Below are 13,412 nucleotides of genomic sequence, written 5' to 3' on the forward strand. Positions count from 1 at the left end.
ATTTATAGCAAAAAAGAGATATCGGCTTCCCAAAAATGTAAACACGTTTAAAAACAATTAATCAATAAAAAAACGTACAATATAATAATATAATTAAATGAGTTCTTCGGTGCAACAAATACAATACAAATTAAAAATATTTCCATACTTTTTACCCTGAATTTCTAGATAACAAAGTGAATTTGTTCGATAAATAACATTAGTGTAACATCTCATAAATTTGATGGATATTACATGTGAGGACTCACAATGTAGTTCAGTAGGCAAAACGTGCGATATTCATCAAACGTATAACATAGGTAGTTTAGGTAATCAAATTGTGTTTTAAGTAAAATTTGTGCACAATAATGGAGATGAAACATGGACTTTAACACATTCAACAACGACCGTTAATTACTCTTATTTCAAATAAGCCCCCAGTATATTAACTACTACTTTATTCGGATTTGGATTGGAGATATTATATCATTGAAAATGATCGCAAAAGAATTTTAGCTGGGAAACTTGGAGTAATTTGAAATTGGTATGTCTTAATTTTAGAGGATTTCAAATAAGGATGGTTACCAAAAACTAATGTTGCTTCGTGTTATTACATATATTTTTTTGCTTTACCTTGTAATTTGGAAGCAATAATATTTCACAGAATAATAACAAATCTCCTGTAAGGAACTAATAATAATTTCATATTTGAGAATCATGTAAAAATCACATGTGGAAGAATGCTAATGCTTAGGTACTCTTGTCATAGCTTTATACAGGGTGAGATATTAGGTACGTAATCCTAAATTTTCAATTTAGAAAGCAGTGTCCGTAAGTATTCACAATTATAAAGAGATGTAGAATCGGAGTTATGAAATACAAATTTGAATTTTAGAATAGCGGGTTCTTCCACGGTAACCAAGCTTGAGGTTGAAGTATCAAATTTGTGAAGCTAATACTCAAAAGACGGGATTCATTAACAATTTTGCACTAAACAGTAGATTGTAAGTTAAGAAAATTTAAATGTGCCGTAGTGTTTTGCGCTCCGAAGCGCGCCAAAAAAATTGTTTTCTCTATTTATTCGTTTGTTTAGTTTTAGTTTTTTGAGACTCGACCTCAGTAAAAATGAAAATAAGGTAGTTGACAAACCCATAGAAAAAACTTCTAATGATAATAATCCGTTCCCTCTACATAACCAAGAACTTATGGCGCGGTCCCTTTTTCCCAACATAGAGAAATATTATATTAATAATATATTTTTTGAAATACATTATTTATAATGTTTAAATAGAGGGCTCAAATTGTCGTTTAATATCTAATCAATCCTCTCTAATAACTTAAAACTCGCTAATAAAAAGTTGGATTATATGCCAGCTGTTTCTTGTACGTGTCATGTTCCAATGGTGGAACAGTACCATAGATCAATGGGTTGTATTGCCTATATTCTTGCGATGGAATATTAGTATAAACATATGGGTTGTAAGGTTCTTGGCGCTCGTATGCTTCGTTGACCACGCCTCCATAATCGACGGGTGAGTTGTTGTACCTCTCTAGTAACGATAAGTCTTTTAATATCACAAAATCTCCCTTCACCTCCACCTCCCTTGAAGAGTAATCTGAAAATACAAATATGTGTGAATATGTAATTATTATTTTTGTGGTATAATGAAAATTGAAAAATCATAAATAGCGTTACCTATTCCAGTAGATGTAATAAAGCTTTGGGGTTCACAAATTTGTACTATCACGAAAAAGAAAGGCGGATTAAAATATAAAACTCTGGGATTAAGTCAGGATTTATTGTAGTTAATGACATGCCAATGATATATTACGATTCTTTTATGTATTTATAGGAAGCTGATCCATTAATCTTGGAAATTCATTATTGAGAGTTGAGGTATTTAAGGAAACAGAAAAATTTTGAAGTGTTTGAGCGTAGTCTGATCTGATGTTTAACAATTGATGTAATTAATTTACGGTAGCTAATGTGTGTATAGCAGTAAATTTAATTGTTTTGTGCAAATATGTTTGGAACTGCTGGGCGATTACATCTTTATCAGTCAAGAATCAGGCAAACGGGGCCAGAGGCTTATGTAGTGACCACATGCCAGATATTATCATTTATGACTTTAATTTTAACGAGTACACCTACTTATTGAATACTTTTAATAAGTTCACGTCAATTGATAACAAACCAGAATCATGTTAAGTTTTTTAGTTATTTACTTCATTTCAAGGTATCTGATTTATCCTTAATGGTGCGATTCATGCCTTAAATTTGGCAAAAATTGAAGTTTAGTGCGCATGCACGTAATGTATGAAGAGTTAGGGAAGAGTCATATTACCAATCAGGTCTAATATTGTAAATAACTTCTTCTGTATGGTCTTTATTGACCCATAATATGAATTGTTCTTTAATAGTAAGTGTGCAAAAGCATCGAATGTTCAGGAAGAAAGGGAAGAGGATATTGGACAACCCGTAGAAACGTGTGTCTTATACGGCGATTTAATTTAGGATTAAAAATTCCCTGTTCATAAAAATCAGAAATTGAACGTAAGTATTTATTTTAAAAAAATCTTTTTGGTTGGTCAAAAACCTCTCCACGTCTCCACGTGGTGACATCTAGATGCCTTTTCGCTCGAGTTCGGGTAATCATCATCACAGGAGGGAAAGAGAGGTAACAGACGGGGAAGGAAAAAAAAGGGATGTGCAATGGGTAAAGCCAGGGCGTGCCTGGACGCAGCCTCGCCGAGGGTATAATCTATTGCGTCATCAGAAACCAGCCATGGGGTAGACACGACAGGAAAGACCATAGGAGATTAAGACCAAATATCCAAAGACGGTCATACACGTATGAGCGCCATAACAGAAAAAGAGGCATCTCGGGAGAAGGCATCAATATACAGAAACGATTTCCATTGCTGAAGAAAGGAGCAAAAATGTTTGTTGGGTGTGCATAGCTCAATTTATAATAATACAAGGCAATAGTACAATAAGTACAATAATACAAGGGCATAGAAAAATTGTTTGAAAAGAGGAAAAGTTTCGAGTTGCCTCGTAACTTGTGTTCGGAGTCGAAAAAGGGTCTTTAATCCCGAAATTTTTAATGGGCAGATGGTGCGGTGAATGCCAGAGAGAGAGACCACCAGCCAGATTATATGCCGAGATTCATGTCACCAATTATTAATATTAATTAGGGTAAACAACAACAAAGATAATAATTAGTGAATTAATTTGTGTCACAATTCAAATAAATAATTACCCGATATTAGAAAATATTGTTCAAACTAAGCGCATTTAGGGCTTTTCTTTGAAAACAGCTACAAACTTAAATTTATAAAAAAAATTTGGAACAATATTCGAGTTTCTCGTAGGAACGAGCGAATAACCATAAGCAATAAATAAAAATATTTCAAATCTTTATCAGGTATTAAGACCATGTGACTTAAGTATTTAATGAGCAGCAATCCGTAATATATTGTTCGTCGTTTACGATATTTGTGACATTCGCTAATTTAAATTGTAGTGACGTCTGAGATAACTATGGGTCATCAATATTTGCGATTTTATCGTTCGATCGTAACGATAATACGAATTAAATTGTGTATTGTCGATGTAATGGAAACTAGGAATAGAAAAAATGGGTTAAATCAGAATCGCAAACAAACCATGGAAGTTCATGATCCTCGTGGTATTCGTTTTAGAGGAGATTCATCTTTCAGAAAAATTATGCTTTATCTTTGCCGATGTTTGTAGCTCTCAATGTTTTCTTATCTCTGTTAATCTAATTAACAGAATTAAAATAATGTACAACGTCAAATTCGTGCCATATTACAGTTTGTTTTCTCATATCTCTCACTTACTCCCAATATGAGCCTCATAGGATGTCTAAGAAAGTGTCTTTTCTCCTAACTGTGAGGCGGACTGACATTATGCATTAAAACCGGTCAAGTTTCTTGGCATAGTCATAGCATGAGAGTATCTAAAAATTTATTTACCTGGTCGCAATGGAGAGCAATCAAGCCTTCAGTTATGATACGAACTTGAGAGCTTCAGATAAAACTAAGTTATATATTTTTTTTTTCACGCATTTACCTTATATTTTATCACACTAGCAAAGTGCATCGAGAAAGAATGTTAAGATAGAAAATTCATTAAATCGTTTGATCAAAAATATCTCGAAAACCGTAAGTAATACGAAGTTTTTTATAATATGGCTTTTAGATATAGCAGAAAATAAAAATTCGTAAAAATATTGAAATTGTAGAAAATAACTACATTTTAAGGAGTACTCAACTCAAAAACGAGAAGCGAAGAAAGAAAAAATGATTCTTTATTGAACCGTGATCGAGTGCTGAAACATTGATCGCAAATTTGATATTCTAAGACAAATAATTATCGGCCAAATTGGTTGATCTGTTAATTGAAATATTTTCGTGATTGTTACAACAATCCCCCTCCAATGGAATTGTTGCCTTCGAAGGGTCGTGAGTAAGGTCAGCTGAGTCTAGAAGACTATGAACACGATATAAACAAGCGTTAAAAAGTGGAAGAATGGAAGGATCGTGGATTTTTACATACACACTTTCGGCATCGAACAAATGTATGAAAGCAGCAACTTTGTTTATTTATAAGCGACGACATTGCGAATATAAGTCTCTGCAGCGTTGTGCCTTGATTTGATTAAATCAAATCTTTGAGAATAACTGAATTTTCTATGATAATATGCTCAGTGCTTCAGCCAAGATTAAACTATACATTTAATCCAAAAAATGAAAAAATCATGGGCTAAATAGCTGAAGAGTGGTGAACTAAAGCAAAGTTTTTAATCTTTTTGGTTAATAGAATCTCTTGGAATGTCTAACCAGTCTCTTGTATCCCTTATGTTGTTTTTAATCAATTATTCTGAGTGTAAGTTTCACTAAACCATCCATTGATTTAATGGACTGCAAAGTTACATTGGTCAAAGAAACGCTGTTCTAAAGGTTTTCAGAATGGAAAACTTCAGGGTAGCCCACTTTGCCTGGGATCCATCTATGTAGCATTTTAAACTGACAGAGTTTTGCTAGACTGTTCGAGTTTTATCTTGAACTATGATGAAACATTGATTGATGATTTTAAAAAATCATCAATCAATGTTTCTTAAATTTGATCGATGATTTTAAAATTTATTTACTGAAATTTTTTAAAATTGTTTTTAAATGTATTTTAAGGCAAAGAGAGAATGTCCGTTTCGAATAAATACGTTCCATTCAACGAAAACTTGATCCCTCACCTCTCTAAACTTCAAAAATAAGAACTGTTCGCAAAATTTCCAAAACACGTCAACACGAATTAAAAAAAAAAAAAATCCCCCATGGGCGTCATAGCTACTTTCTCAAAAATTTTAAATGGCATGAGGGGTCACGTAACACCTCAAATTCAAGGTCTTGCAAAATGACATTCAAGATCTATCAATTAAATTTTTAGAAAAATAGCTGTAAATTTCATAAAAAATGGAATAAAAATTTACTTAAATAGTACGTAAGCAAAGAAAAACTTCTTTGTTAAAAAGAAATTGGTTCGATTTCGATTTTGTCCTCGCAAACAGTCTACTTAAAGAAATTAAAGAAAAGTAAAAAAATAATTAAATTAATTAAAATGGCCAAAGACTGTGAGCATAAAATCGAAAATTAATCAATTTCTTTTCAATAAACAAGTTTTTTCTTTGCTCACCCACTATTTAATTGAGTTTGTATTGCATTTTTTACGAAATGTGTAGCTGTTTTCTTCAAAACCTAACTGATTGATTTTGAATCGCATTAAATCACTTAATACAATTTTGAAATACCTGTTATTTGTGGTATCACATGACCCCTCGTGCCAGTTCGAATTTTTAAGAGGGTTGCTGTGACGCGCATAGGGGTCAAGTTTGGGGGTCGAATTTTATATATAAAAATTTGTTCCTCTCAAAAACTGTTTTGCCAAACTTCGGCAATTTTCCGAAAAGCTCTGAATTTTCAAAATTAAAGGTCAAGTTTTCGTTAGATTACCTTGTACTTTTTCAGTAAATAAGCATTTGATATAAATCGTCTGTTAATTACAAGATTATATATTAGACACAGATTCCTGAAGATGTGTATAATAATGTCCGTATAAATATCGACCTACATAATAAGTGTATTATTGTTGCTAGTATATATACAGCAGTGGCCATAAGTATGGAACCTTTTTAAATATCTTTTTTTTTTAATCAACGGGTATAATTTGAAATCCGAAATATATAATAGATTCTATTTTTAATACTTTATCGCCCTCCTTGGTATATTGGTATTTATGGGAATTTGATTTCGAATAGAGATAAAAATAAAAATATACTGCGGGTAAAAATAAGGAAACTTTTTGCATTTCTTGATAAAAAAAAATTATTAAATTTATGAAATATATATATTATACAATAGAGTTCAATCTCACTAATAATGCCAAAACGTCATTTGTCTCAAGAATGAAAACAACGCGTTGTTGAGTTATCTAGGAACGGACACAAGCAGTGGGATATTTTTACTACTTTAAATGTCCCCAAGGGAACAATATTAAAAATATTTAAACGTTTTCGTGGACGTGCTACCATAGACAATTTTCCAAGGTCAGGTAGGCCTAAAAATATCCAAAAAGAACTGAGAAATTAATAAGAAAGATGTCTGGAAAAATCCACTATGAACTTCGATGGATATTTCAAGACGCTTTGCAGAAGAACACAATATTGTGGTTTCGAATCGAACGGTACGGAGAATTTTGGTAACTGGAGGTTTATTTGGTAGGGTTGCTGTCAAGAAACCACTCATTTCCAAAAAAAAATCGGAAGGCACGTCCAGTATACGTTTGGTTTGGATTCGGTCGAACCAAACGAATGATAGTTGGTTTTCGATCTGGTTCAAACTGGTCGCAAAAGAGTAGAATACCATCTTGTGGAGCGACAAGAGTAAATTTCAGTTATTTGATACGTAAGATATCCCAACAATGCAAAAATCATCCGCAAGTATCAATTGCATACTGTAAAACATGGCGGTGGAATTGCCATGGTTTAGGGGTGTTTTTCCGCATTTGTGGTTGGGCCAGTAATTAAAATAGACGGGACCATGCACCGATTCATGTATGAAGACATCTTGGTAAACTATATGCTTCCGTTTGCTGAGTGGGAAATGCCTCTGTCCTGGAGTTTCCAACAAGACAATGGCCCAGAGTACGCACAAAAGCTAGTTAAAAATTGGTTTCAAGAAAATCGTGTCCCGAAAATGGAATGGCCGTCCCGGAACCCTGATTTTAACCTGATCGAACATCTTTAGGAACGCCTCGGAAGACAAATTTTTAAAGAAAAAACTCATAATCTCAAACATTCGTTCGAAGTTTTAGAAAGAGAGTTAAAATTAATTTACGTAGAAGTTGGTAGAATACTTGTTTATTTTGTGAATCAAAGATGTCCTGCAGTTATTAAGGGAAACGGATATGCCACCAAATATTAAATAAAACTTAAACTAAATGTTATCTTTCACCCATTATTTAAATAGAATTTATAGGTTTCCATACTTTCGTCCGCATTGAAATATTCTTGTTATCACTATGCGCGAGTCACTTAGACCTAACTTTAATATATACTTTGAGAGTATACACCCTTAAGTAGCAGTAGTATTCAAATAACTCTAAAAGTGTAACGTAGAAGGAAGATTCACAGCGGTATTTGAAATTTCCATACTTATGGCCACCACTGTATATCACAAGCAGTTCAAAACTCTTGACTCGATACCTGTATATGACTAATTTCAATATTGCAGCACCTTGATATCGAGAATCTACAAAACTTTGAAACTGGGTAAGTGCAGTAATTGTACAGTTGTATTTTTCTCACTTATCATTAATTTACACTAGTGTTAAGTGGCTTCAAATGAGGAGGTTATAAGTCTATAATAAAAAAAATCGTAATATGCAGATAACATTGTGATGTACACGTAAAAACTGCGTAGATTATTAAACTTTTGAATAAACAGAAAATAATGAAAACATGTATTTTCAAAAAAAGATATCGACTTTACCGACACTTCTATTATCCTCGCAAAATCGGATTTTCAGCTGCAGATGGATAATGAAGTAGTGTTTGCAGTTGAAGAAAGGGCATTACCCTGACTTGAAACCAACTGGTACTACTTACCAAAATCAGGTGGAAGCGCTGAAAATGGAATTAAATAAACTTGCTCTTTAGATGAAAGGGCTGAGACGCTCCTTTCGTATCGTCTCGCCACATCTTGCGGTGTTCTAAGGACCCCTGGAAAGTTTGTCTCATTTATATTTTCAGTGGTAAATATTGAATCATATTAGTGAATAAGAATGCTATAACAATTTGAATTAAACACTAAACCAATACCGGTTTCAATGGGAATACTGTATATCCCCGACGATGTAGTAGTGCCGGTAGAGTTAAAACCAGATGAATCTACGTCTCTGACAGTTTTCCTTTTACGGCGTTTGGTACCTGTAAAACGAAAAAATGTGTTACGGTTGGAAATGTGTTACGCATTGCTACTAATATGTATTTTTATGGATGTTCCCGATCTGCTTCCCAATCAGAGCAAAACGTAAGTTTCAGCAAATATTTTAATGTGGAATGAGTATTTGATTTTCCTCATAACATAGTGTATCAGTAGATGGAAGCTACTTTACAGATACTGCAAATCAGTAAGGCGTGTTTCGGGGGAAACCACTGTATCGGTTTGGTGGGACACTTTGATGCCATCAACTTGATAATCGTATATCATATTTGATATTTGATATATCAGAAATGCAAAGCCACTTAGTTTTATGTAAGGTTAAAACAAAAGGTACATCGTCGAGCCGCCAGATAGTATATACAGGGTGTTTCGAAACATGCGTTGGCAAATGAAGAGCGTGATTCTCCGGCTCGTTATAAGAAACAACGTTCCTATTAACATGGGTCCGCAAACGCATCGTTTTCGAGATGCAAGGTGTCAAAAAACAGTTTTTTGATGATATCTCAGGAATCGCTTGAGATACAAAATTCATGTTTTGTCCACCTACTATCATTAATATTAGTTACGTTCTAAGCGCTACTTTAATTTTTTTTCCATATGCTAGAGGCGGAGATTTTAGGATTGCGTGAGATTTTTTCGCCCCTAATTGTTACGTCACTGGGAAAAGATGCATTTTAGAATCACCACGATAGTTAAAAAGGGCCTTCTCCTGTGGTAATGCAGGCCGCAACCTACGTCTTAGCGACCGACGTACCAGTTCGAAAATGCCCGGATTGTTGCAGATCGTATTGCAGGACACCATAATGCAATTCCTCAGTTTTTGAACAATATTAACTGGTGTAGGGTAAACTAAACCTTTTAAAATTTGGAGACTAACGAGATCAATCCTGTGGTCCAATTGTTGCGACTCTAAAATGCTAATTTTTCCAAAATTAAAGGCAAAAAATCTCACTCACCCCTAAAATCTCGGCCTCTGGCATATGTAAAAAAATTAAGTAGTCCTCAAAACATGACTAAAATTAATGTAAAAGGGTGTACAAACTCTGAACTCTGTATCTCAAACGGTTTTTGAGATATCGTCAAAAAACTGGAAAAAAATTCCTTCTGACATGCCGTATCTCGAAAATGGTGCGTTTTTGGATCCATGTTAATAGGAACTTTTATGCTTATAGCGAGCCAAAGAATTACACCCTTCATTTTCCGACACATGTTTTGAAACACTTTGTATAGTCTACGAAACACCCAATGATTATGCCACCAAAGATTACATACACCAAGATACATTGAATAACAGGGGTGTCGCGTGAAATGCAGTGTGTCACGTTATAGTTAATGTTTAGTTACTAGACGATATTAGATTAAAAAAGTTTAGTTTTTAACCTTTTTAATTTTTTTAAAATCTAAACTTAATTTATACCAATAAACCTGTTTTTTAATTTTAATTTTTTTTAAAACTACAATTGATAACTTTTATTGGAGGGACAGATCAATAAGCAATGATAAATATGCCACATCCTAACAAAAATTAATAAAAATAAACAATAATCATAATCAATTATTGAGCGCAGCGTAAATGGAATATGCGGTGAGCATCGGTCGGTGAAATTGGGATTACCCTTTGTTATGATGATAATACCTTATTAAATTAATAAATAAAATGTTTCAAGAGGCAAAAAACCATCAAAGGTAATGCTCCATGATAGGAAAAGGTGACATCACCGGCAGAATAGGATATATCATGAAAGTCAAAATTGAGATAAATAGATCAATGCATTGACGAGACGAAAAACAGTGAAATGCCTAAAAGCATATTGAACAAGAAACTGAAAATATCAAAAAGTGTCTAAATTGTACAGCAGTGCTATTGAAGAAATGAATTGAAATTTTACAGAGTGTTTGGCTATAAAATGTAGATATTTGGATTTGGTATATCACAGGTAAATTGAAACATTTTAGTGCATATTTACCTATGTATGTATAAAGTTTATTTATTTTCGAAATATCTATTTTGCTTTTAATTTTTTTAAAAACGCTGCCACCGAATCCTGAAATACTATGACTATGTATCGAGGTTGCGAAGTACCTTATTATGACCCGAAGGGAGATAACGGCGATAGTCCGACCGATTGACTCGCTAGATTGATGAGCCGTATGAATTCCATTACGAATTTGTTATATTTTTTTTTTTTTTTTTAGGATAAAGCGGAAAAGCGAAGAGCCTTTCAACATACCCAATTTATTTTATTTATGTTAGTAGCAGCTATTTGGATAAAATCAACTTTTCTGAGACTTACGTTCATTCACAAAACTAAGATTATTAACTTTTATTAATTTATTAATAGATTATTAAGTTGGCCTGATAGTTCTTGCCATTTTCTTGATGTGTTTTTTCCTCACAAGCAGAATCGCGTGGGGTTTTTAGTTGTGCTTTATTTTAAGGCGTATTTTGAAATCTGGTAAATTAAAATTTGTGCAAAACTTTCCCAACGTACGGTACCAAAAGTTCGACTTTCAGCGTGCAGAAAAAAGAAGAAAAAGTAGAAGAAATGTAAGAACTTGAGTTGTTTACAAAAATCACAGATCAATTCTCGTAAAGGTATCAACAATGGGTTGCTCTTCTTCAAATTTAATCAGTGTTCGATTTTACGTAAGTAGTGGTCAAATTGCTAAAATTCTTAATAGGACATTTGTTTTGAATCACTCTGTATAGCGCTTCCTTAGATCATACTACCCTAATATATTCGCGAAGTCCTATGCATACTATTTACGTGAAAAAAAAAACTATTAAGGCCATTTTGTTGGTGAAATGATCTTTAAAAAACTCAATATACATATACAAAGTGTCCCATAGATGTTGGTACAAATGAGTATAGCGTGCTAACTGCCAAAATAGTAGCGCGATTTGGAGAGGTTTTTATTCTACAGGATGTCAAAGTGAGATAATTCAACGTTTAAAGAAAGCACGCAAAACAACGATTATTTATAAAATATGATGGTTTAGGTATAGATATATCGTTTTAAAGGAAATTTATTTGCCTTATAGAGCATTTGCTAATATATAGGGTGTTCTATTTAAACGCCACGAAATCCATGTTGTAATTGTTTACCACGAAGAGAATATACATTTTCGGCACGCCTATGAATGAATGTTGTAAAAGTTGTTTGAGTTATTGTCTGTAACATTTACTTAATTGGTAGTCAATGCAAAAATAGAAGAAAATTAGAAGTTTCAACATATCTTTACAGAAACAATTTACAAAACAGAAAACTTCGGGAATGATGTTCACGTGATAAAGCCTGCGCTTTTTGAGCATGGAAAAAGTACAATTCGTTCTGGTGGAGGGGTCTCCAGACAATCCTATTGGAGACATTCGTTGAGAGGCACAGTTTTGGAGAACCGGTCAAGAATCTTCCACATAAAGGTTTAGCACTTTTCAATATCCAGAACTCGTAGTTGGCCTGGTCCACCGCCATGTCTACGGTATGTTTGCCGCACTAGGGCGGTAAACTTTTGTAGCATACGTGCGTCTCCCAATAAATGAACATGTCAACGTATTCCGAGTTAGTGTGACGAGCCGTTAGTTCACACGTTCATTAGTAACATTAATAAAAGTAAATTGTGAAATAAAAGCAATCTGGTAATTGGTAACAAAACATATAGCACGAGGAATATAAAAATTACTAGTAGCAGGCAGAAATCTCATCAACAATTCGTGAATAGATGAGGATAAATGATTTAAAAAAATACCAATTGATAAAGTGTTAAAAAAATAATATCTTTATTATTATGGCGTTTTTGGTTTAGTAACTTTTTTTGCAGTAGTTAAGCACCCCTTAAACTTAGACTTGGAACTGTTTAATGGACTCTTATCTGGGATGTAGAATATGCGTGTGTTCTATATTGATAAAGCAAATTTTCAATTAAATAACTAAACACGATTGTACGGAGCGATAATTAATCGAGTTTTAATTTTGATTAAAAAAGACGCAGGTACTGCAGGGACGATTGATTTTCGTCACATCCTAGTCACACTACATGTATGATAAATTCATAATTATTCAATAACTTCCAATAAATTGTTTATATAAGTAGCTATAGACAGGTACTACCGCCACAAAATCTGAATTATTTAAATAAATGTTTTTTTGCTTTGAGGAAAAAAAACGGTATAATGGTACATTCATGCAAGTTTATCATTATTATTCATTATCAACAAGTTACGGTACTAATTAACGCGTCCAAACAAAACAGGTAGAGTCTCGTGATAGAGTTGTCACGAAGGCAAATCATGGACCATGATTAACGCTTAAATGGCAGCATTAACGGTAGTAAGATGTGCAAAGGTACTTACATAAACACACGAAAATCAGAACCAAAACAAAAACACCAGTTATACCGGCTGTAAGACCCGCGGTCAAGTTATTTCTTTCATTTTTCTGGACGGTGTCCAAAAGTACCGCTGTCTTTCCCACTAAAACGTTTTCCGAAGCATCGTGCCGCACTACATCTACGCTCATTTCTAGATACTCTAGTGACAAATGACAGATCAACAATTAAATATAAGTTGTTTTCAAATCTTTATCATCTCTGATAAGGAAGATAATTAATCGTCTAAGGAACGCTAATTAGGAACCAATTATGAGCTGCTCTTAGCACTGGGGTTTCGCGAATATTAAAAACAATTATAACACCATTTGTGTTATCATTATCAATAAACAGAAAGATGGTGGTGTATACGAGATATAGACACGGTGATTTCTATCATGGATATCGCGAAATCTCGTGCTATTGTTGACTTGATTGGAAAATGATGTTGCAGAAATTATGTTGTTCAAATTTTTTGTTTAACGCAGAGTCGCGGCGTAACCTTTGTTACTTATCATTTACAATTTCGCATTAGTATTCGTGT

General features: G+C 33.5%; 1 protein-coding gene across 1 annotated transcript; it reads right to left on the bottom strand.

Moving 5' to 3' along the window:
- Positions 1-75: 75 nt before the first annotated feature.
- LOC136346682 (uncharacterized) lies at positions 76-13,164 on the bottom strand. The gene is made up of 4 exons (XM_066296029.1): positions 12,855-13,164; positions 8,379-8,486; positions 8,166-8,279; positions 76-1,595 (listed from the first exon to the last, which is right to left on the bottom strand). Exons 1-4 carry the CDS (start codon positions 13,018-13,020, stop codon positions 1,327-1,329), a joined length of 657 nt encoding a protein of 218 aa, XP_066152126.1. The 5' UTR covers positions 13,021-13,164; the 3' UTR covers positions 76-1,326.
- Positions 13,165-13,412: the final 248 nt, after the last annotated feature.

Source organism: Euwallacea fornicatus, chromosome 24 (assembly GCF_040115645.1).
Source record: "Euwallacea fornicatus isolate EFF26 chromosome 24, ASM4011564v1, whole genome shotgun sequence".
Taxonomy (NCBI): Eukaryota; Metazoa; Arthropoda; class Insecta; order Coleoptera; family Curculionidae; genus Euwallacea; species Euwallacea fornicatus.

Bases quoted from the DNA above. Each gene is read 5' to 3' on its own strand.
- LOC136346682 (XM_066296029.1), bottom strand. From the start codon at position 13,020: ATGAGCGTAGATGTAGTGCGGCACGATGCTTCGGAAAACGTTTTAGTG. The intron at 8,487-12,854 runs GTAAGTACCTTT...TTCGTTTTACAG, and splicing joins TCTGATTTTCGTGTGTTTAT to GTACCAAACGCCGTAAAAGG. The intron at 1,596-8,165 runs GTAAGTAGTACC...TTGTATTTTCAG, and splicing joins AGCGCTTCCACCTGATTTTG to ATTACTCTTCAAGGGAGGTG.